This window comes from Amblyomma americanum, chromosome 1 (assembly GCF_052857255.1).
Source record: "Amblyomma americanum isolate KBUSLIRL-KWMA chromosome 1, ASM5285725v1, whole genome shotgun sequence".
NCBI classification, from domain to species: Eukaryota; Metazoa; Arthropoda; class Arachnida; order Ixodida; family Ixodidae; genus Amblyomma; species Amblyomma americanum.
In genome coordinates, this window is record NC_135497.1 from 291619344 (window position 1) to 291642952 (window position 23609).

General features: G+C 49.7%; 1 protein-coding gene across 2 annotated transcripts in view; it reads right to left on the reverse strand.

The window, feature by feature from the left end:
• Nucleotides 1-23609, reverse strand: part of LOC144115246 (nose resistant to fluoxetine protein 6-like) — a 95432-nt gene that overhangs the window by 31777 nt on the left and 40046 nt on the right. Inside the window, exons 2-7 of one of the 2 annotated variants that reach the window (XM_077649540.1) lie at nt 14013-14212; nt 13835-13940; nt 6324-6411; nt 5244-5335; nt 4554-4724; nt 4020-4113 (exon numbers count right to left, since the gene is read on the reverse strand). In XM_077649540.1, coding sequence (XP_077505666.1) covers nt 4020-4113; nt 4554-4724; nt 5244-5335; nt 6324-6411; nt 13835-13940; nt 14013-14212 — 751 coding nt within the window. The remainder of the gene's footprint in view (nt 1-4019; nt 4114-4553; nt 4725-5243; nt 5336-6323; nt 6412-13834; nt 13941-14012; nt 14213-23609) is intronic. The other variant, XM_077649541.1, reaches the window with a different exon arrangement.

Below are 23609 nucleotides of genomic sequence, written 5' to 3' on the forward strand. Positions count from 1 at the left end.
GTAGTTAAACCGAGTAGACGTTGGAAAACTGGTGTTCATTCTTCAATTGGAGGGGACACTTAATCTCCGCTTTAAGGGTACGGCTAGATATCTTTAGTAGGTCAATGCCCATACACGCAGAATTGGTCAGTAACATTCGTAGATGGCGGCGAGTCCTCATAACCATACCAGAGCAGCGGCGCAACGGGTAAGCGATGCGCCACTGCAACTGACAGGTGGCTGTTAATAAATCACAGCCACCGGTAGGGATCGTGCGACCCATGTTGCTCTTCCTGCGGCCAACCTCTCACGCTGCTGGCGCGACGCTCCTCCGAGCTTACACGAGCTTACCCGAGTGATACCCCTGTCACACGGGCCTTTCGAGGGCCCTCGAACCGACAGTCGACCGACTCAAAGGCGATCGATGCTACACGGGCAGTTTCGATGGCGATCGAGTCAATAGCCTATCGAATCAACCGAGCAGCGCGGAACTCCATCGAGATTTTGAGGGCCTTCGAGCGCGGCCCAAGGTTGCTAGCGTTGCTTCGAGCGGTGCCAAGAGCACTTTCGTACACGACACATTCACGGTGCAAAAAGCATGAACTAACATTACCCGCCTAAACTTTAATGCGAGCAGTCGGTACAATACTTTTAAAATTGTATCAGACTGGTTTTAAGCGCATTAAGCGCATTAATTTCGCGTTGCGGTCTTTATGTTGCCTGCGTACTTTGCGTTGACAACATGGCGGCGCCCTGCCCGCCCGCTTCACGGCGATAACAGCTTCGTCGCTAATCCCTCAAAGCAATATAGTGTTCTAAGCTGTTGTATTCGCCTCCGATTTTCCCATTCTTACCCTCGCATAAAGTTTCAAGAGACAAGTAGCTCTTGTTTTTTCAGATATCAAGGCGATTTCCCAGGTCTTAAGCCTGGCGAAGCAGCGCTCCGACGCCGTTGGACTGGCTTGGTTTTGGCTCGTCTTGTATTAAAGCGTCCAAAGCAGTGTCTGCATCTGTCTAAATCTGTCCGTCGCATACGTGCGATTAAAAGGGTTTTAAACGACATGCTCGTATGCGTGTATTTCAGCATTTAGTACACATTTATAAAATATTTTTGCTATTTCGCAAAATCCAAAGTAGCGATTGGGGCGGAACACAAGCTTGGCGTAAGACACGAGAACCATTTCAATGGCTATTGAGATTTGCCGTGTAGCAGCGAAACAACTCCTTCGAGTTCGATGGCGATTGAGAATTTCGAAGGCCCTCTACTCGATGGCCATTGAAAGTTGCCGCGTGACAGGGGTATAACTCGGGTTGCTAGGCAACGGCACAAGATTGTACGTACGTACAGTCTTGGCGAAAACTCTTAAGTCCAAGGGCTTTTCGCTTCAGCCGCATAAAATAGCCATTACGGCACTATAAATGACCGAATGACCTTGAAATGCTAGCAGATGGTTTCTTTTTTTCGGTAAACACGCTTCCTGCTTGGCTTGTGTTTTAAAGGATTCGCTACACGGAGCATCCTAGGAACATTCATTTCGCTGCAGCTGAATGCTGTGGCCCTAAGACTCTTGACCAAGACTGTATACGCACGGCTAGCAAGGCTTTAAAGAGGGCTAGTTGGTCGCATACAACTTAACATAGGAGTGCTAAGATGTACGCACCCCTGTGCTAAGATGTACGTACGGTGACATGATTCTTGGTCGGTGTTGGTGACTGTATGTGTGATTCCGCTCTAAAAAATTATAGGTGTCGCCATCGCAGACAAATTTCGCAACTGCGTGCGCGCATACATTTTTCTAGGGCACGTACCCTATAGAGGCTAGGCAACATCGCCATTCAGTTCGAAACTGTGATATCCCGGAGTCCTTTTCGGTGCAGACGTCAAAAGTTTGAATTACTTGGAGGGAAAACTTTTAGATGCAATTTTCTCTGCAATAAACGTGTCTTTTGCTGCGGGACAAGCATCAGCGTAGCAAGAAAGCGCCACGTAATGTAATTTTACCAAAAATAAACGTTGGATGTAGTTCTACCTTTAAGCATTTTTTTTCAGCAGGTAAGCCGGGAGCTATACGCCCGTGAAAAAAACCAAATTTCCCCTCTGCATTTAGTTTTTAATCGCATTTTGCGCAAAAGTAATGAGGCCAGTATAGGGCTTTGCTATTTACAAAATTAATGTCGCCAATGAACAGCAAAGAACGCCAATATATTCGTCAAGTGGACCGCTGCTGAAGTTAAGTGAGAAGAGTCTCATTTTGCTCACAAGTGTGCGTCCGGCGCGCTCAGACATTTTAATAATTACGAAAATTTAATTTGCATCTAGATTTTACACAGCGCTTACATCCGATCGGGGCCGAGAATGACAATGTTAAGTGTTAAGAAATGCTGAAAATGAACGCTTGCGGCAGCTATCTTTACTGCTGATTAGAGGAAAATGGTGGAGGTATTGAAACCATTGAGGCACACGTATCAGCCATTCTAATGCATCTAGAGCAGGTTTCGGAGTCACGTAACCAAAAACCAACCAAGTAGCCCGGCAGATCGTGTTATTCAAGTACCTAAAAAGACACTGAAAACGGTCGGAAAATAAATGCGTGTAAATACTAACTGATTTTGCCCTCCAAACGACACGGTGGAGGCAAATGTCACGCACCTGTACAGCCTAGAAATACTACCACGCCTAGAACCGCATATATAATTTTCAATGTGTTCAGTAGAAATACTGCTGCTGTGTTGTCACCTGCTGCGCAATTAACTATGTAATTAGCCGAAATGCTCGGCTGTATACGAGCGCCAGTTCGCGATCTAGACGTACGGTAATGTGCGTATTATCACTCGCGAAATTGCGTATCTGGGCCAGAACGACGCTGCAAGTAACCAAAATATTTCGCTCCCTCCAAAATATGGGAAAGTGCGTGTTGTGTATAATGTAAAACATGCGCTAACAAGCCCCTCTTTCGAACAAAATAAAATATCGTCTTTATAGAAACACCACTGCTGCAGCCCACGACGCCTTCAAAAACGCGGCATCGGTCAGCGCCGCCTTAGTGCCGAAGGATAGCGAGTTTTCTGGGACGTTTGTCATGTCCGCGGCTTTCATCGGCGCCGCGGCCACCCCAGCCCCTAAGAGGAAATAAGGTAAATCACTTTTTTGGCACAGCAGCTACTTGCGCTAATGCAAGCGCGTTTAGCGTAGCGAATGCTCTATCGGAAAGCCTCTTATTTTAGTCGTTTGAGTTCGCTGGCATGTTCGCAGAAGAGTGGATAATCGAAGGCGTGAGTTGTTTCATGTGAGAAAGTGCTTAATAAAGCACTTACAAAGAGCACCTAACGAGGAGCAATAGCCGTCACTGAGAGAGCGAAGGGGAAAAGCAACTTGTGGTCATGTCTTGTCACCGCAGCTTTACTCGGAAAGGTGCATAATCGTCCTCCTTGGCGATCGTTTTTTTTTTTTTGCGCTAATCAGACAAGTAAGGCGTGGCACATATCCGTCCTTCGTTTAACGCTATTTTTCGTCAAAGATGAACCTTAACCAACCGGCCAAAATGTCCGTTGTCTGTAATGCTCAACAAGCACCTTGAAAATGGATGACAAATTCGTTGATGATAATGATTATGATCAGTTTTAATGAATCAACAGCAACTTTGTCAAAACGCGCCAATGTGCAAGGTGTTTTCCGTCCACACAAGGTGGGGTCCAAATGCCATTTTCCACGCATTTAGCCTCAGAGAAGCCGAGCATCAGGTCAGGAGAAAGCTTGTACACATTGAAATGTAACAACTTTGAATGCAATGATAACATAAATAACGCGAAGCTTGCCAGTCACTTATTAGTCGTATTACGGAGAACGATTTCATTTGTGTCCGTTTATTACAGCACCCTTTTCATACACGTACTCAAGGTAATGAATGCAATTGCGTATGCAGCGTCACAGAACCACATCTACCGTCCTTTATTTTTTTTCTGCTTTGGTACGACTTTGTAATGTGAAGAAAAAAAATTCAGAGGTCCTCTGCTTGCTGGAAGCGTGTGTAGGTGCATACCTGAGACAGAAAAAGGTGTCGGCTGCCGGGTAGGCATTGGCGATGAACATGAACGGCGTGTGCTTGACGAAGTCAAACATGTTGAAGATCCTTCCTGCAAAAGAAGGCCACCACGACCCCTCAATGGTCTACTTCATGCTGAGTTTTATATATTCATGCTTAAGTCATAAAACACAGCACTCCCTTATGCGGGGGTTGGTTTCACCGCATCTGGACATTTATTCATGGCGCTCCGACCTGATCATTTTTTCTTTTGATCAACGAATGCTCATGCAGTTCCTATCACCTAACATCAAACATCTTTCCTGGATGCTGGTTTTTCTTGGCGACTACCTCTCTCTCTTTTTCTCACACTTGGTTCGCCATGCAGGGAGCGCGGGCTACGCTCATGTGACTGTATAGCGGAGCTCTTTAGTCTACCGTCGCGCTTATGAAACCGCTCACACTGGGACGCGCGTGAGCTGACGCGGCCAAGTGAACTCGCAAACGTGAGCGTCGCCTTGATCGAGACTCAAGTGCACGGCGTATACTCACTGCGGTTTGGTATGGGCGTGAGCGCGTAGCAGTAGCCGAGGATGATCCACAGCATAGTGAGGAAGCGCACGCCGTGCAGTGCTCGAAGCCGGGACCCATCGTCGGAGACGTCGAACAGCCGGAGCGTGTTGCTGTAGGCAGACCAGGAGGTGAGCGCACCCAGGACGGCGTCTGCGCGCACGGGAGGGCGCTGTGCTGTCACCGTTTTTGAGCGCTGATCTAATTACTGCGGCACCTTCTGGGAGACACACACTTGGCTTAACTTGGTAATAACGGAAGAGATTAAGGGCGTCTGCTACAATTATATGTTTCAAGCTATAGGTGTAGACAGAAGGAGCAAGAAGACGGTTCTGAAAGAACAATCCTCATCCCTGCTGGTGTTCTTATCACTTCACAACGTTACGAACCTGCGTCGAAACTCGTTACTCATATACGAGGGGTGGAAGTTCCGATAGGGGACAGGCCCCTGAAGACGTTATTCGGGCACATCCAAAATGTAAGTCGGAATTTGAGACGGGTGCAGCAGCTAAGTGCACCTTTACGGAACCACCTTTGTCGCGGAAGCTGTTGCTTCGGGTGGGAGGGAAGAAAAAGTAATAGGAGGCGCAGCGTGCAATACCTGTTGGACACCAGCGTTAAGGTCTAAGGAACAAAAAAGAAAACAGAGAAGAGGGAAGTGATAACACGCACGAGGCTTACGATCCTTGTCCTGGCGGCTTCTGAGGAAGACGTCCACCAGGGTCCCCAAGACCACCATGCTCAATACCACGCACAAGCAGATCCTGCAAGCGCCCAGAATACGAGAACCAGCAGAATACTTTCTGTGCACAAGGTTCAGAAATGTTCAGTGTTCCCTAAATTACGATTAAAACTATTGATGACAATTATTTTCAAGTGCTTGGAGACTAATTACCGATATGTGTGAGTTGTCGCATGTATCCGTGCGATGTACACTGGTTTTCATTACCGGTGAGAAGTTTCGTGATTTGTTCAAAATAAACGGTACCGGAAGACCCCGCAACCGCCCTACCTCTTTTTTTTCGCCTGTGTAATTGCTGATGTGGTTTTATTGTTACCTGGATTAAAAATGAGCGCCATCTGCGATCTCTAAGCGCTAATCGCAATCTCTAAGCACCCAAGATTAGATAAAAAGGAAATGTCCTGCGAGTGCTGCGTCATTTATGACACACTGTACGTCAATCAAGGGTCTCAAACGCGTTAACCACGAAACTCTCCTCTATACTGTGACAATATCGATTCTAACGCTTCATCACCTGTCCGACGGAGCTTTTCCTTCACTCCACCCATGCAGACTTCCTGCATGCGCCTGAAACGATTTATATGGCATCGGTATTTCGCCGGGTCCTTGAACCCTAGTTTTAGGCGCAACCGATAGCTCTACATCGCCTTGTAAGGCGGTCTAAAAGAGGAAGAAAAAATGAAGCGCTCAAACATGGGTCAATCCCACACCTTTTTTTTTTTATCCAAACTGCGCTTTTCATTTAAAAAGTTGATCAAATGGTCACACATAGTTAGCCTCGCTTCCACTTCTGGCTATACTTTACGACTATAAATACAAAAGAAATGAGAATTCCGTGTAAAAATGCACGGAGGAATCAGAAAAATAGTGGTCGTATTGAGATTTAAACGCGATGGTAACTGTATCTCCTTTCCGCATTTCAGAATGACTGTGCCAGGCCTTGAGCCTGCGAAGCTGCGGACCGGGAGATGGTAAACAAGAATCCGTGTACTCGCGGCGCAGGTGCTTACAGCGCCGCTTGCTGAAAGTTGTCCAGTTGGATGTCCCTCTCAACGTCGCACAGAGGCACTGATGCATTCACGCCGTAGTTCTTAAAGGCTGCGGCAGAAAGGGAGAGAGAAAAAAAAAGTCATAAATTAGCGACAGAGGGCTTCCTGTTGTAATGCTATACCTCTATAGTATTGCTCTCGGCGGCTGCGTGATCTGTCTACCATACCCGTTCACCATCAAGGAAGCTTTGCGCTTGTGATTGCTGCGTGTGCAGCTTAGCTGATATGGATGGAGCGCATATGATATCACTAAGTACGCACTCCCAAAAAAGTAGAGTTCACGAGATCCGCAAGCATAATAAGTGCAGACAAAAAATAAGGAGAATATGGGGAAGTAAGGAGTGATAAATACAGCGGGTGAATTGGAGATATTTGAAATTTTTGTAGTCATCGCTCTCAATAAAAATTTCCCGCGGTCCTGCGCAGTATTAAATCTGTGGATGAGTGAGAAAAGTAAAGTTACTTTGATTGATAGCCAATTACAGTTTTGGCGTTTGAACCTGTTGTAGTGATGGAGGGAGAGTTCGGTGAGATTGTCCCCGGGATGGCTGCGTGTAGCACTCACTCTGTCGCTCACTACGCAATTTGGTTGTGAATATATGCAAGAAGAGGTGAATAAGAAGGAAGAGGAACAAAGTGTCTTGCTAGCGTACTTTGCGTAGAGTTTCAACAGTTGCTTAATTTTAGCATTCAGTCAGCCTGACGTCCGCCTAACGGGACCTTGTCATGGTGGCGATGGTGATTAAGGAGGATTTTACGTGCCTACCGCACACAAAGGGATGTATGAGGCATGCCATAGTGCAGGGCTCGGGATGAACTTCGACTCTCGTAAGGTTCCTCATTGCGCATCAAAACACCAGTACACGGCGAATTTGTATATCCCCTCAATCGAAATGTGGCCGCTGAGATCCAACCCACAGCCTTTTAACTCAGGTTCCGAACGCCATAGCTAGTGAGCCACCGCGGCGGTAAACGTAGAGGAACGACGCATCCAGCAGCAAACAATGCGCGCTGAGCTCAATATTCATGGTTTGTCTCCACAGAATGAAATGAGGAACCAACGCAAGTAAGTTCACATAGCGTGACAAATAGGATTTAGACGCTGGGAAAATCCCTGCAAGGTTTGGGCTCAATTAACGTCGCGCCACACTGCGGGTCTTGCGGGCAACAACAGAAATTGTCGCCGCCGTAGTGACGGCTGAGTGCGCGTGTAGCTGAAGAGATGCAAAAAAATGAAGGAAAAGGAAGCAGTAGGAGCAGCATAAGCGGTAGACCGAAGCCGGAGAGAGCTGCGTCGTCATTAAGAGCACCGCGGGGACCGCCTAAAGGGGCTCTTGCATCAGGAGCGAAGTTTCCGCTGTCAAACGCGGCCTCCCTCGCTCAGCTAGTCGGCGCGGCGAAATTGGATTCATAAGGCGACCATGCGGATCCAAGGCCACGCGCCAAACGTACGCGGAAACGTAGGCGCTTCCGGCGGCCGCGCCGGGCGCCTGCAACCAGCCGACGTGCGCGCCAGCCGGGCGAGCACGTGCACGCGTCTTCGCGGAAGGCGCGCGACCCTAGTCAAGCCACAAAGGCATATGCATTATTGTTTTATCTTTCCTTCCGTTCCCTTCTGCTTGCGAGGAAATGTATTGCACGTGTCAAAGACGGCGAGGCCGAAGATGCGCCAATGCGCCGACGAGGAGTTGTTGCTCCACGTGCGAGGCCATGTTTCCGAGGGTTCCTGTCACCTTCACCTGTCACGTACAGACGCCAGTACGTCGAAGTTCGCCGGTAAGAAAGTCGGCGTCAAAACAGTGGGCGCCGGACAAAATAACCGAGGAGCACTTAGCTTGAAATGGTCGCCGCTTGGGTCTGTACGCTCGGTTTCTATTCACAAGCGTGTCTGAATTTTGTTTTCTTTTCCTTCTTCGCGCATTGTTTACGACTCCAGTCACTCAAGCGTACATGCCTTGACCCTTCATATATTTTGAGACTTTCGTATTCCTTGCCGTCTATCCATTATTCAGCTGCTACGTATGTTTTCAAGCGTAGCCGACAGAGGCAACCTTGCGGAGCTTCCCGGTGTTGAGATCTGTGCTTGCACAGGCCCGCGGCGGCGGCCCCGCCATCTGCAGCAGCTTTGTCAAAAGACTTCATTCATTCTTGGCTCGGGAATCTTTTTCTATCCATTGGCCCTTTTACAGAATCACTCTGAGTGACAGCAATGGAGGCACTTTATAAAGACCCTCTGCCAATCAATCTTGAACGGACTCAATGTAAGAAGTTATACACTTGAACTTTACCCGCTCAGCTATGGTCAATATATTATCAGAATGTCAGTTCAGCCCCCCCCCCCTTTTTTTTAACGCAGGATAGTTTTCACAGAAAGCAGCGGGGATCGTAACGACATATTATCCGTCCCATCAAATAGTGACGCCTCCTCTTAGAGCACAAAGCAAGCTTGCAGTGGCGATCGGAAGCGCTTCCGAGCAGTTCAATTACATTTGTTGAGCCAACCATGCACTAGTCTGCTCGAATCATCCTGCATCCCAGCGCCGCGTACTAATTCCTGTTACCACTGAAATGTGCCGGCGTTGAAATCGAATCAGCTGCCGTGTGACTACGCGCACAGTGCAGCAACAATATCGGATTTACGTGACGCGACCAGCGCGCGTCCTTTAAGCGCTGACTGCTGCCGTTTTAGACCTGTCTGTCTCTGTCCAAGAAAACCTGGTTTCAAGCTGGCGTAGGCCCATCTTCTCTGTATAGCCCACAAAATGAAAGAAAAGAACAACAAATAGCAGATAGTGGGGGTCAATATTGCAGGTATCTTGATGTAACTAATTAAAAGTTTTTAAAACTGCTTCTTCAAATCGTTCAAAATGACTGTATTTGGTTCTAATTAGAGATTTGCAGGTTACAGTTATCAATGCGCACATCAATTTCAAGGGTTTTGAACACGCGATTTTGTTCGTCGCAGCGACTAAAAATTCCTGCCCTCCCGGCGCGCGAAGCCGAAATTATGCTATTCTGTAACACTCGCAGCCATACCATTGAGCACACAACCAAACGAAACGTATCCAAGGCATCTAAAGCGATTTTCACAAAAACCTAAGTGGGGCCTTCTAAAACAACTATAGGAAGTCGTCTACGAACCTAAACACTGTGACGGTGTTTGGTTTTTTGGTTTTTAAAGGGTTCAATGTCCCAAAGCTACTCAGGCTATGAGGGACTCCGTAGTGGAGGGTTCGGGATAATTTCGACCCCCTGCGGTTCTTCGACCTGTACTGACCTCGCACAGTAGACGGGCCTCTAGCCGCCGCGGCCGGGATCGAACCTGACGACGCTCGAGTCGGGAAGACTTTTCCTTATGATTCCGCCACGGTGGACAGAAATGTATCACTAAGGACCGCTGAGACTTTCGTAAAAATCGCTTCAGATTACTTGGATATACACTTCGCTACAGCACACGTCACGCGGCAGAGTACGTGTCACGCGGCTTTCCCTGTCCCACCCGGCCAGGAACAGAGTCGGTGCCCTGCTCTGCTGCTGCGCAACCTTTATGGTTGCGTAGCCGCGCAGATGATAGATACTAGAGGCTTTCAGAAAAGGGACCCTATCTATCAGCGGGGCACCAGTAGTGCGCATGCAGAGAACAATAGCGCCCCTCCTGCGCATTCCCCCTATTCTAAATGTCCCTAATGTTAGCATAGCGCGTACCTCTATCGTTTACCGCCTACCGCGCATGCGCAGATCGCTCTGTGGGCGTGAAATGGCACCATGTGGAGGCCAGCTGCGCGCACTCCTGCCACGTCGGGGCCAATCAGCGCGTGCGCGCTGGCGGCGAGCTTTGCGCCTTAAGCGGTGGCGGTACATTAACGTATACCACGCGCCGGCACAACGCATGCGTCTGCGCATATGGTCTCAACGATGCGGGTTTTGCCCGCTGTTGGCCGACACTTGGCGTTATCTGGTGCACTAAGGGCAACCTACGCATGAGCAGTGGTGGTGCGCGCTGTGCTAAGTATATCTAACAACTGCAACAAGTGTCATTATACGTCCTAGATTACTTATCACCTCCTTGGTTAGGTAGCAGTGTGGCAGCAGGTGTCACGCCGGTGCTCACCGTTCCAGCCCGGGCTACCCAGAGCAAGCCACCTGACACGTGCGCCTGCAAGTGACATGTACTTGTAGATGAGGGCCTTCGTGCGCTCTTTAGCTGCGCGGTTCGGGTTCGACGTGCCGGGAGAAGGACAGTTGGCTGTGCCGCAGTGACATGCGGAACAGCGATTCTAAAAACTAATGGGGCTGTTACTAATGACCATCTGTAGATCTCTAATTACATCCAGTTTCCTAAAAATGATTATTAAAACCAACTGTGTTTAATCGCGTTTCTCAGATCTCGAAAGCAACTCCCGTAGAGCCTTATGAGAGAGTTTTATTACAGCAGAGACGTACAATCGTCGACGTATAGCGGTTTAACGGACGCCGGCTGCGCACGCTCAGTGGTATAGGGGCGCGGCAAGGCGGACCACTGCTCGTGCGTAACCGGCGTTTGATGAACCGGCATACGTCTACTATAGTGTACTATAACTGGAGAGATTTAGCACACCGGAGACGTACTAGCGGAGTCGTGCACTGGTTATACGCATGCCAGTTGCGCACGCACAGTAGTCGCACCCGGCCACGCATTTGCACTGCGCATGCGCAGCTCCCTTCACGTAAAACCGGCATACGTCTACTATAGTGTACTATAACTGGAGAGATTTAGCACACCGGAGACGTACTAGCGGAGTCGTGCACTGGTTATACGCATGCCAGTTGCGCACGCACAGTAGTCGCACCCGGCCACGCATTTGCACTGCGCATGCGCAGCTCCCTTCACGTAAAACCGGCATACGTCTCCACTAGTACGTCTCCGGTACGCCAAAACTCCCCATAGACATTTTCTTCGGGCGAGCACGATATTGAAATGGCTCCTCTACGCGCTGTTGCAAACCGGTTCCACTGCCGCTTACACCGCGCTAGCGCGGGCTGCACACAACAACCCAGCGGGCAATTACACCTTTTACAAATTCTTGAATGTAGGCGACATGTTTTCCGCTGTAAGTTGTCGCTTTTCTTAGGCTACCATCCATAATAAGGTGATCCCTTCTGAAGCACGGAATCGAGTGATGCTGAATTTGGTATGCGTACTTGAAGCACCTCTCTTAGGGCTCATTCACACTTGAGAGTCGCAGAGGTCGCGCGACCAGCAGTCGCCTGCGACTACACCGAAGTTCGCCAACACCGATGTTCACACTTGGAAATGCGACCTGCGGGTCGCCTTCTCGTTTGAAATGAGAACTCTTGGGAATGACGCCGTTCGCGCGCTTTCGAGAGTTTCGTCTGCTTTGGCCGTGTCTCCTGCGCTCGCGCTTGGCACTCGAAAGTGCTCTGGTCACTCGATATTAGCAATTGGCTGCGACGACCTGAGCGGAGAGGAGGATATAGCGGCAATGTGCACCGCGGCCGTACAAGCGGCCTGCCAGCCAGCCTGAATGCCGGCCGCTAGCATCAGAAAAATGCGCGAGTATGTTGTTTGTTCGCGTTCATACCATGCTCTGGGAAGTCGAAATTCAAAAATGAATCAGTTTTGAAGGTCGTTGGCCAATACCGAGCTGCTGGATACAAGCAAATTTCTTCTCATAGCCGCTTTGCTGCTGTTGCCCAAAGCGGCTCGATCGCCTGGCGTCTGTTTCTCCGCTCCTGAAGGCGTCGCGGAAATCGAGCATATTTTTATATTATCATGAGACGGGGTTCACAATAAATCCGTAGCGAAAGTAGCATCTTGGTTACAGCGCTGGTCAGTTCCGAAACGCCCTCAGCTGCGGCATCGATGTGAAACCGGCTAGGCTTAGTGACGAATACGGCAGCTCGGCGCACCCGCGAGCGGCGTCGTTGCCGAAAGGTTGGATCGCTCGCTGATTGGTTCAGCGGTTTGCGACTCGCAGTCGCGAGGCTGCAAAATCGAGCAGCGAGCGACCGGCCCGCGACTGTCGCTTTTTGACCAACGCGACCGTTTGCGACTGTCGCATTTCGACCAAAACGGTCGCGCGACCTCTGCGACTCTCAAGTGTGAATGGGCCCTTAGAGCGCCACATCTAACATCGCGCGCGATTACTAGTAGTATAGAGTGGTCACCGACCTGTGAGTTTTTTTATTTGTGTTAGCCCTTCTAACTGCCTCGAATCAAACATACGACTAAGTTACAGTTTTATTTAATTTATTATTTTTTCTGTCATTGATGACTCAGAAAATAATGAATATATGACATCACCAAGCTTTATTTCCGGAAGAATATACCTTGTTTTTAATGAAGAAATGCAATATGGGGCTTGGGTGCCATATTTTCACCCACTCTTGCACCCGCACTGCGCAGCTGACTGTGCAACACTACCGAAGGCGATACTGACGTTAAAGGCAATACCGCCTTCTTGTTTTCTGTTATTTGCTTTTTTGCGATATTGGCCGGCGTTCCTCAATACAGATGACTGATCAGCTCTTAGCCGTCCAGGATAGCGCTGCAGCCTGCGTCTGGCAATCGGAAAGTTGTTTTCACCGATGGACATTTTCAGCGGGGTGCCTCGATGCACCCCCTTCCTCCCCCCCCCCCCCCCCCCGCCCTCTGCCACTCGCGCGCATCGAGACACCCTATTTCCAGCGGTCAAGGTCTGGCCTCTGAGGTGAAAACCTTTTTTCGCCTGCTTATTCTTTCCTGATGTGGTTTTTCGGGCCAGCTTTTACACTGCCAATTCTCGATATTATCGTGTGCTAAAATTCTAAGGCTACTTCCGCCTGCAGTAAATAACTGGTGAAGGAGAATCAGTCTTTAAAATCTCTGGCGCACTGATGGAGAAGAAAGAACGGTCGCTGCTTTCGTTAGCCGCGCCATAGTACGTGCTACTTGCAGGATGTTTCCGCCAAAGTAGGTTTATCCAACTGTCATGAAAGATGAAGCAGAATGACGGAGAAGGATGCAGGCCAGCACTCATCTGTAGCTCGGGCAGTCACTCACAGTACAGAACGCGCATTAAAGGCCAAAAAGATCATGACCAAACGATATACTTCGCTAGAAGAATTGGAACGACAGGCTTCGGATTGTTTGCAATCGTCTCTGTTTTGGTAGGCTAACAGATAGTGCGTTACACCTGTTGCTTCAAGCTGTAGCGTTGATGCGGCTGGTCTATTCTCTCAGTAATCCTTGACATCAAACAGCTTCTACCTAGTCGAAAAGCAACGTTTTGGCTCTGTCGCCAGACTTATGTCCACCGTACAGGCTCGCATTACTTGCGCGTCACACAGAGTGAATGAACAAGCACTAAGTCCCGTGGGTGCTGTGGTTACCAAGCAGTGCGAGTTGGTCCGTGTGTCGCGCGTTACGCCGTACTGGTAAGCAACAGACAACGCAGTAATTCATGCGTACTGTGCGAAGGGCTCGCACCCACCGGATTTGATGAGCACGTCAATGTCGTTCCGGGAGCATGCGGATGGCACGCAGATGCCCAGCCGGAATCCGGGGAACCAGATGGACTTCATGATGCGGCTCAGGTTCTGCGAATGAGTGCGGTGTCAGGCAGCGGTGCGGCCAGCGCCGCTCGTGGGTCGCGAGAGGTATACGCTTACCCTGCGGCTGTTCCTGAGGAAGCTGACGGGTCGGCTGGTGTCGATGTTAGGCTTGAGGAATAGCGAGCAGTACTGACCGCGGAAGGACTCGTCGCCCCACGAGTCCTGGGCGCGTGTCTCGAGGCACTGGTCGAACGAACCGAAGTCTGTGATGGTGCCCTCGAAGATGCCCGCCGGCGGACGTCCCATGGCGTCCACCACTGCGTACAGGCCGCGGAGAGGCAGCCACGTTGAGCATGTCCCAACACGGTACCCACGCCTAACGTACACTGTGCGTTCTCGATGTCGCGCTTACTCTCGTCTCTTCTGGCGTCAGTCAAACAAAGCTCTGTTCCTGCTCTCGCCCCAGAAATTTGCTGCAACTAAAACGAACGATGCAGTACAGCTTTGGATAGCCAGCGTGACGATACTAATAACTAATATGATACATAAAGACGGGATTTCCCAACTAATGAAATGCACGCGCTCTAAAGGGTCGCTAGTGAGGGTCTTCGGACTGATTGAAACCGCAAGGTGGGAGCAAAACCGCACCAAGACAAGGCGAGAAAAAAAAACACCTACTTTATTTTTGCCGCCCTTGTGCGGTTCCATTATGACCTATGTGAACTGAATCACGCAATTAAATTACATTCACGGGCCTGCGTGATTGGAATTGCAAAGTCTAATTTAAACCTCATTCAATTTTTTTCATTTTTCATTCTACTAATATCTGAGCGCATGAGCGTTCTTGCAGTTCATTCCACACATCCGTTTGCCTGAGACTTTATAGCAAGCTGCGCGGTTACTAGTCCTCGGGAGGCTATTGTACTGCAGAGTGCTAGGATTGAAAGCTGAAAAAGGGTGATTAACCGAAAGTTCAAGGCGATAACAGCTCGCAAAAACGTTGTACGAGGACGGAGCAAAACTTGAACTCTAAATCAAACTGAGCTTAATTTTTACGGAGTCAAGAGAGCAAAGTCAAGATGTGCCTTTGTCCATAGCATTGCTTCACAGCAGTCGTGCGCGACAAAGGCTCTCGAAAGGGAGTCATCTTGCCGCATCATATACGCACACGGTGAGCACGAACTTCAACATGGTGCGGCAAGCTAAGACTCTTTACTTTCACACTATAGACCACTCGGACGATAGCGTTATGACGTGGCGTTTTATCCATTTGAGAGCACTAAGATGGCTTCAGAGCGCATGTTCTCTTCTTCAGAACACGGCGGCAAAGCGGCGTCACATAATGGAGCCGTGCCACTATAGTCGGATACAACTCAAGAATGAAGCGGCTGAAAACCCTAGAAGGGGGCTCCCCAGCCAATGGCAATGAACGAACGTCATGACGTCGCTGTCAATCCACTTTCACTGAGGCGCCTACCAGCCGCTTTGATGTCACGCCATAGAGGATTAACCGCGACGTCATGACAAACAGACGACGCCATTAGATGGGGGACCTCCTTTGAGTAGTTAGTGTCTGCCGCTTAGTTATCGAGTTGTATTTCCACGGCGTGACTGAGACTGAGAAAGGAAGCTAGTCGGCACCTCCTCAACTTTATTCGTGACGCCGACCTCTTGAATGAGTGTGGTGACGCTCAGGATCATTTCCTCGAGCGCGCTGGGTGGACCTGCTGAATTCAGCAATGAGAGCGGGTTGACCACATAGGTCGGCTGACTACCTATAGCCTTAATTCTGTCCGACCCTCATCGTCTCTGCCTGCCAGCTTCGTCTGGCGCCCTTAAAGTAATGGTACGATGTCAACGTGCTCTGCTTTTTCCGCTCTGGACACTCCGTTCCTCGAAACAGGCGGAGCTCGGGCGACGCAATCGCTGGTAGCCATTGCACGGCTAAGAGCTCTTGCCGCTTGAAAGACTCTCCTTCTCCCATGATGCATTACGCGTGGTATTTAAGGCGGATGCGTTAAAGAACGTGTCTTTATTTTCGAAATTTTGGCCGATTTGTAATATTGCTACGGACACAGGACGTAGTAAACGCGAGGAACACAAAACAACTCTCGCGCGGGCCAGCCAGAACACGCGCCAGGTTTCGCACTTCGTGCACAACGTTGCAATTTGAGCAGATGCTCATTACTGTTATCGAAGTACAAATTGTCTTTTAAAACTTGAACTTTGCCTTCGTTAAAGGTCGGCGCTTGTGCCTGTTTCTTCCTTCTTAGTCTGACGTGTTTGTCCACACGTCAGACTTACCAAAATATAAAATAACAGCAATGCACTACAGACATTTTTTTTTTTTTTGGAGGTTTCATTCTTCCTTTCCCGCTCGCGTTTGCGCACAGAAGACGTATTTTGCGATGAAACAAGGATGACAGAAAAATGACGCGCGACTAAATTTTTTGTATGTGGCTATGAACATCAATATAGAAAAGAATGAAAAAATGTATTTTCCGTCGTGTTCTTTTGCGACTACAGGTCATACAGTCTTTGTCAAAAATGTACATTCCGAATAGTTTGTGTCTGAACCGTGTTGTGGCACTCTCCAGCCCTCGCGGAAGTCCAAAGCCCTGTACGAGAAAGGTCGAGAGCTTCCCACACCTTCGAGAGATTTGTAGCGCAGGCGATGCAAAACAAGCCCCACTGCATGACTGCGAATTATTTACAAAGCCTGCATAATATTCATATGACCGAAGTAACCGCACCATGTGACCAGAGTTGATGGAGGTAGTAGGAGGCAGTGGGGGGCAACCTTATGAGGTTTCGACCTCATGAGGTTGACCTCAACCACAAAATGACCTCAACCTCACGTCGTGAGGTGAGGTTGAGGTGAGGTCGGCGACGGCTCGGAATTTTGTGAGTGAGGTCAGTAAATCAGACCTCAACCTCACGCGTGAGTTTGAGGTTGAGTGAGCTATTCATTCAGTGAGGTCGAAATTTTGAGGTCGACACTTTTTACAGTTGCCACGTCTTACTCCGACGAGTGCCGCTTCCGAAGCGGAGTTGCAGCGCATCAACGCAGTGTTCGTGCAATGATGCTTGGTGTTCAGTTTCCCCTGTCTAGGCAACCGGATGCCGCAGTCCGCTCTTAGCTTTCGGTGTTGCGCCGTAATGTCCGTTCAGCCCGACCCGACAGGAGGACGTACCCCTCTGGTCTTCCTGGAAGGAGTGTTACTGTCACAGCACGCCACTCTCCCTTCCCCTTACCCCGCTGGCGTAGCACCCGGCTGCCTGCCGGTCGGCTCAAACTCCCGGGAGCGCGCAAAGCACGTAACTCACGTTGACCCGCGGTAGCTTTGTTTTGATGCCGCAAACAAATAAGTTCAGTCCAACAAGCACGCGATAAATTCGTCGCAGCGTGGATGGCCCCAAGCAAGACTGCTTGGTATTCATGCTCGTTGCCGGCGCTGACGTCATGACTCTTGCCTTGCAGTCGAATAAAGGGGATCCTGCTGTACAAATTGAGAAATTTGGTATTACACTTGTGTACACTGATTATGAAAGAGAACCCGCGCATTTTATGTCCCTTCATGTTTCAACAAATTCGAAACCGACAACACCTTCACCTCTCTTCGAAAAATTAAGACATTTATACGGTCATTTGTGCAGTCAAATGATTGACACCATGTGCTTCTCGTATGCTGCCCTTATTAGACAATTCATTTGGAACAATACTCTTTCTTTATATCTAGCGCTAAAATGATAATTCAGTCGCAAAAATGTCCCGTCTGGATTATTTTAGTGTGTAATAAGGAAAATACAATCTTGTTCATATTGCCGCCAGGTGTTCCCGGGCGGCGCCTTGAGGGCAAAGAAGTGAGACCGCCCGCTGTCCCGCATCGACGACTCGCTCGACAGACTTCGCCGCGCCCAGCATTTTTCGTCGATTGACCTAAAGAGCGGATATTGGCAGTTTGAGGTTGATGAACATGACCGCGAAAAAACTGCCTTCATCACACCCGACGGCCTATATGAAATTAAGGTGGTGCCCTTCGGCCTTTGCTCTGCGCCGGCGGCGTTTCAGCGCATGATTGGTACTGTCCTGGCTGGCCTCAAATGGCAAACCTATTTAGTTTACCTAGATGACATCGTGGTGTTTTCAGAAACTTTCTACCAACACCCTGAACGCCCGCGGACTGTGTTGGATGCCCTGCGGTTGGCCGACTAGACACTTAAACCTGAGAAATGCCACTGTGGCTACAAAGAGCTCAAGTTTCTCGGCCATGTTGTGAGCGCCGATGGCATACGACCCGATGCTGAGAAAACTGCCGCCATAGCCAAGTTTTCCCGTCCTACTACAAAGAAAACGCTCAAGCGCTTCTTGGGTTTGTGCGCCTACTACCGCCGTTTTATCGCCGACTTCTCCAAGATCGCTGAACCCCTCACCCGTTTAACACGTGACGATGCACCGCTCGTCTAGACTGCCGAGCAACATGCTGCTTTCACAGAGCTGCGCCACCGGCTGCACACTACCCCTGTGCTGGCTCACATCGATGAGGAGGCTGCCACCAAGATACACACCGACGCTAGCAACATCGGGCTTGGTGCCGTCCTCGTTCAACATCAAGAAGGCGTGGAACGTGTGATCGCTTATGCCAGTCGCACACTCTCGCGCACCGAAATCAACCACTTTACCTCGGAAAAGGAGTGCCTCGCTGTCGTCTGGGCCACGATGAAATTTCAGCCTTATATCTATGGTCGTCATTTCAAAGTGGTCACTGACCACCATTCCTTGTGCCGGCTTACCAATCTCCGGGACCCATCAGGCCACCTAGCACGCTGGAGCCTTCGCCTTCAATTACACAATTGCCTATAAGTCCGGGCGTAAACACGAAGACGCCAACACGCTCTCACGCGTACCCGTCGAGCAAGCTGATGACAGCGCAGAGGATGACAATCGTTTCCTAGGCGTGATCAGCAGTTCGGACTTGGTGGCAAAGCAGCGTGCTGACGCTGACCTGCGGTATGTCATGGATCACCTGGAGGGCCATGCTTCCAACGTACCTCGACACTTTTCCGCCACTTGTCCTCTTTTTGCATTCGCAATGGCGTACTGTTCAAGAAAAACTCCAGCAACGGTGACCGGCCCTACCTCCTAGTCGTGCCATCAGACCTCCGCGCCGACATCTTTTCGGCGTGTCATGATGAGCCCACCTCTGGCCACTTGGGATTTGCACGCACACTTCCTCGAGTGCATCACGCATATAATCGGCCTAAACTTGCAAAGACCATCCACCGCTACGTCAGATATTGCCGTGAGTGCCAGCGTCGTAAGTCACCACCGCTCAGGCCCGCAGGTTTGCTCCAACCAATTGCGTCAACTCACACACTTCTTGACCAAGTCGGCATTGATCTTCAGGGCCCATTCCCTGTGTCGTCTTCTGGCACTAAGTGGATTATAGTTGCGACTGATTATTTGACGCGCTATGCGGAAACCAAGGCGGTGCCGCGCAGTACATCCTCTGAAATCGCGCGCTTCTTCATACACCACATTGTTTTACGACATGGCGCCCCGTCCTCCGTCATCACCGATAGGGGCACCGCGTTTACAGCGCAGCTCATGCACGAGGTGTTCCAGCTGAGTCACACGAACCACCGCAAGACTACTGCATACCACCCGCAGTCAAACGGGCTCACGGAGCGCCTCAACAAAACCTGAGCGGACATGCTCGCAATGTACGTCGACGTACAGCAGAAGGCATGGGACGAGATCCTCCCATATGTGACGTTTGCCTATAACACGGCGATTCAGGAAACAACTCGCTTTACGCCGTTTCGCCTCGTCTACGGGCGTGATGCACAAACGATGCTCGACGCCATGCCTCCGTGCCCCCCCCCCCCTCTGACGACCAGGCGCTCACGCCACACGCCGAGGAATTAACCCGGCACGCAGAGGAAGCCCGTCAACTGGCCCGTATGCACATCCGCCGGCAGCAGGCAACGGATGCAGGACGCTACAACCAACGACATCGCCACGTCGAGTACCACCCCGACGACAAAGTGTGGGTATGGACCCCGGTACGTCGCCCCAGGCCTGTCGGAGAAGCTCCTGAGCCCAACGACATCGCCACGTCGAGTACCACCCCGATGACAAAGTGTGGGTATGGACCCCGGTACGTCGCCCCAGGCCTGTCGGAGAAGCTCCTGAGCCGCTACTTTGGACCCTACACTGCTGCGCCGCATCACGGATGTGACGTATGAAGTCCTCCCCGATGGCACTCTGCCCAGTTCACGCCGCCGACCGCAGCCTGAAGTTCTGCACGTACTGCGTATGACGCCTTGCTTTACGCAGTAACGGGCGCCTCTTAAGCGTTTTCTTTTGTTTTATTTTTGCCTGCAGCCGTTCGGCGGCCCGTGATCGTTTGTTCGCTTGTTTTCCTTCCTCCCGTTCGCTCCAAGTGCACCCACGTTTTTGCTTCCTTTATTTGGGGGGAGGGGGGGGGGGGGGATAATGCCGCTAGGTGTCCCCGGGCGGCGACTTGATGACAAAGAAGTGAAACGCGCGTGCTCTTGCAGCTGGGACGCTGCTTGACTGCTTGCGGCCTGTGCCTAGCCCTTTTGGTTCTGCAACCTATTTGTGACAATATACTATGCCAGTACAAATACCTTGTTTTCAGCCTCGCTACTTTGCGACATACATGTGTTTATTTCTTTTGAACATTTATGTGCTTTCAATATTATGATTTTTGTTTTTTGTTTAGTGCAAGGCTTTGTCCTGATGCAGTCATGCTGTACTGCCCAGCCACACTCACAAGCATCAATGCTTAAGCGGGCTGGTTACAATCATGTACAATTGCCAGGAAATAAACTATTATTATTATTATTATTATTATTATTATTATTATTATTATTATTATTATTATTATTATTATTATTATTACTACTACTACTACAAGCTGGCTTAACAGAAACAGGAGTAGTCAGCACAGGCGAGAGAATATGGTTCAGACTGTTCCTAACGACCTCTGAAGAGTTGATAAAAAAAGCACGAAGCCAGAAAAACCTGTATAACACCGTCGAAGCTTTTGATCGGTGACTTCCCCTTTCGAATCTCACACTAATTCTGTATATTCCCGTTCCGTAATAAAAGCAGATGCAAACATAGTTCACTTTTTATCCTTCCGAATAACCTCTCTTTTGGTCTCCGGTTCCTTGTTCCTTCTCGGAAACTCGCATATTATGGCGAAACACCGAAACACGAGACAAACGCGCCAGCATAGCGGCGTTACAGCGGCGAAAAAATGCAAAACTATAATGATTGTATGGTGATGTGGTAGTTCATTCTTTTTCTTTTTTTTAATGAGGATGTGTGAATAGAACTATTAAATGCTTGCGCTGTGCTGCTGAGTCGCTCTTTCAAACCTTCTAATATGACGTTTAATGGGGCACACTGTTGTTCGCTTCTGTTTTTAGTGTGCGATTTTCGTTTGTATGTTTCTAATCATTCTCTATTTTTTCTTTTCTCGTATGGGATCAGGTTGGTGGCCTGCCTTGCAGACGGCCAGGCACTACACGTTACCTTTCCTTTTACTATTCTGCAGAGACCCATCGTTCCCTTTAAAAGGCTTCGCAGAATGCTCACGCGGTGCTCGCAGGTAAAAAATGCCGAGGATGCTGGCGTACAATTCATTACTTCAGTTTTCAAGGAAAACAAGTGATTGACTTAAAGCAGCTTGTCTCGGAATTCTGTTGAGGCCTATGAGTATTTAGGCGGTTATTTTACCCTAGGGAGGGGGGGGGGGGGCTCGGAAAAAGATTTCGCTGCGGAGAAATTTGAACGGAAAGCCACAGTGCTCTTGACAGAAAGAGTGGTTCACGCTGCCCCCTCAAGGCCAGTTGTTTTGACCCATGTGATTTTAATAGTTGGCACAGTGTTCGAAGACGCAATCTAGCCCTTACTTTCAAAATGCCGCGGGATCACCGAGTCATCGAAGAATTCCCAGGATTTCTAAACCATCACTATCGCCACCTGGCGGGAAGTGGTGGAAACGGGGGAGGGTCTTGCCCTCATAGGAACATCAACATCATCATCCGTGATTATTAGCTGCAGGTATTCCTATTTTCCCACACAATAATTGTCTTCGGTTGCTGGGTAATGTACAATATTTAATCAATATTGTGGCAACTTTTAATTTGTTAGCGGTATATCAGGCTTCCCCGGGCTTATAAGGGCACACTGTTAGCATCATCATCATCATCGTAATCATCTCGAGAGTCCAAGGCATGTGTCATTGCATGATCTTTGCAGTATATCATACATCAGAACTGGCGTGTTAACCTGCTGGACAATCCCAATGTCATTAATGTGGACCGGGTTGTTGGCACTCTTTGCAATGCGTCATGCGCGCATGTGTAGTAATGTGGGATTCATGCGGACCTTGAAATTGGGGTGGAAGGGGGGTGGATGGGGGCCTGGTATGACGAGAAATTACATCGTTGTCACGTGAGTAGGTGTGATGCCATATTACAGCAGCGTCACATGACTAGGTTTGATGGCACAGTACATCGCTGTCACGTGACTTGGTATGACGTCACACTCATATGATGTCATCACTAATTATACTGTTAGTCTTAGCGTTATCTAAATATATTAATTATCATTAATTATGTGAAAACATCATTTTCGTTGCGTGACTCGCCGGCTCGTGACGTCACTTGGGGCCGTTTCTTGCGGATATGACCTTAAAAGAGAGCCATCTAATGCTTACGCATTAATAAAAGAACCCGCTCACTTCTACACAGACAAACAAAAATTGGGGGACGCTTAAGCTTCACCTTTAAGAGTGGAACACGACAGCGTGTTGCAGCACTGCCAGGGAGTCCACGGAGCGCCATCACCCGTTCGGCGCGACGCCTTCCCAAATCGCTCCGCTCTGTACGGTGAAACGAACGCGCGGAGCGGCAAACCACGCAGAAGCGCTGCCAGGCGCCTTGCCGAAACGCGCGGTACTCAAGTTGCAGTCGTAGTTTGTCGGCACATCGTTCTCGACAAACCCGATGCCACGAACGCCATCATACCTTACGCTCCGAACGAACGGGCAGCAAGCCACAAGCTTCGTGGTGAACGCGTTTTGGATGTGCGCTGCGTTGTTCACCGCTCACCGCGTGATTCCTGCGTGCCCGCACGGCCCCACTGCGCCCGAACGAGACGAGCGGAAGGCGCTGCAGTCGCGCGCCATCTGTTGGGGCAGTGGGGTACATTGCGAGGAGGAACAACGCCGCCGACGATACGACACCGGCTTTTCTGCTGCACGAGCTCCTTAACGATGTCGCGTTAAAAAGTCATCCGCCTGGCCCTGGACACCACTGACAGCCCGCTGAATGGGGAGGAGGATGACGGCGGTCAAGACTCAAAACTTCACCGCCCTCTGATTCCTTGATGGGTGCAATTAAAGTTATTTCAGCATTATTCCCTTACAGCGCGGTTCGGGTGTCCACTGAGATATAGGAGACAGTCGTCATTTCCTTTCCTAACAACCTATTTTCGTTTCATTTTCCTTCCCTTACGGTACGGTTCGGGTGTCCACCGATAAATGCGAGCCTTTCCTGAGAAACCAGTTTTGAATTTTGTGTTCCGCACACTGAATAGCGCGCCCACCCTGCCACACCAGCAGGTGCCACTTAATCGTTGATCGCGAGAGGTTTGCCCCACAAAGAACGCTTCAC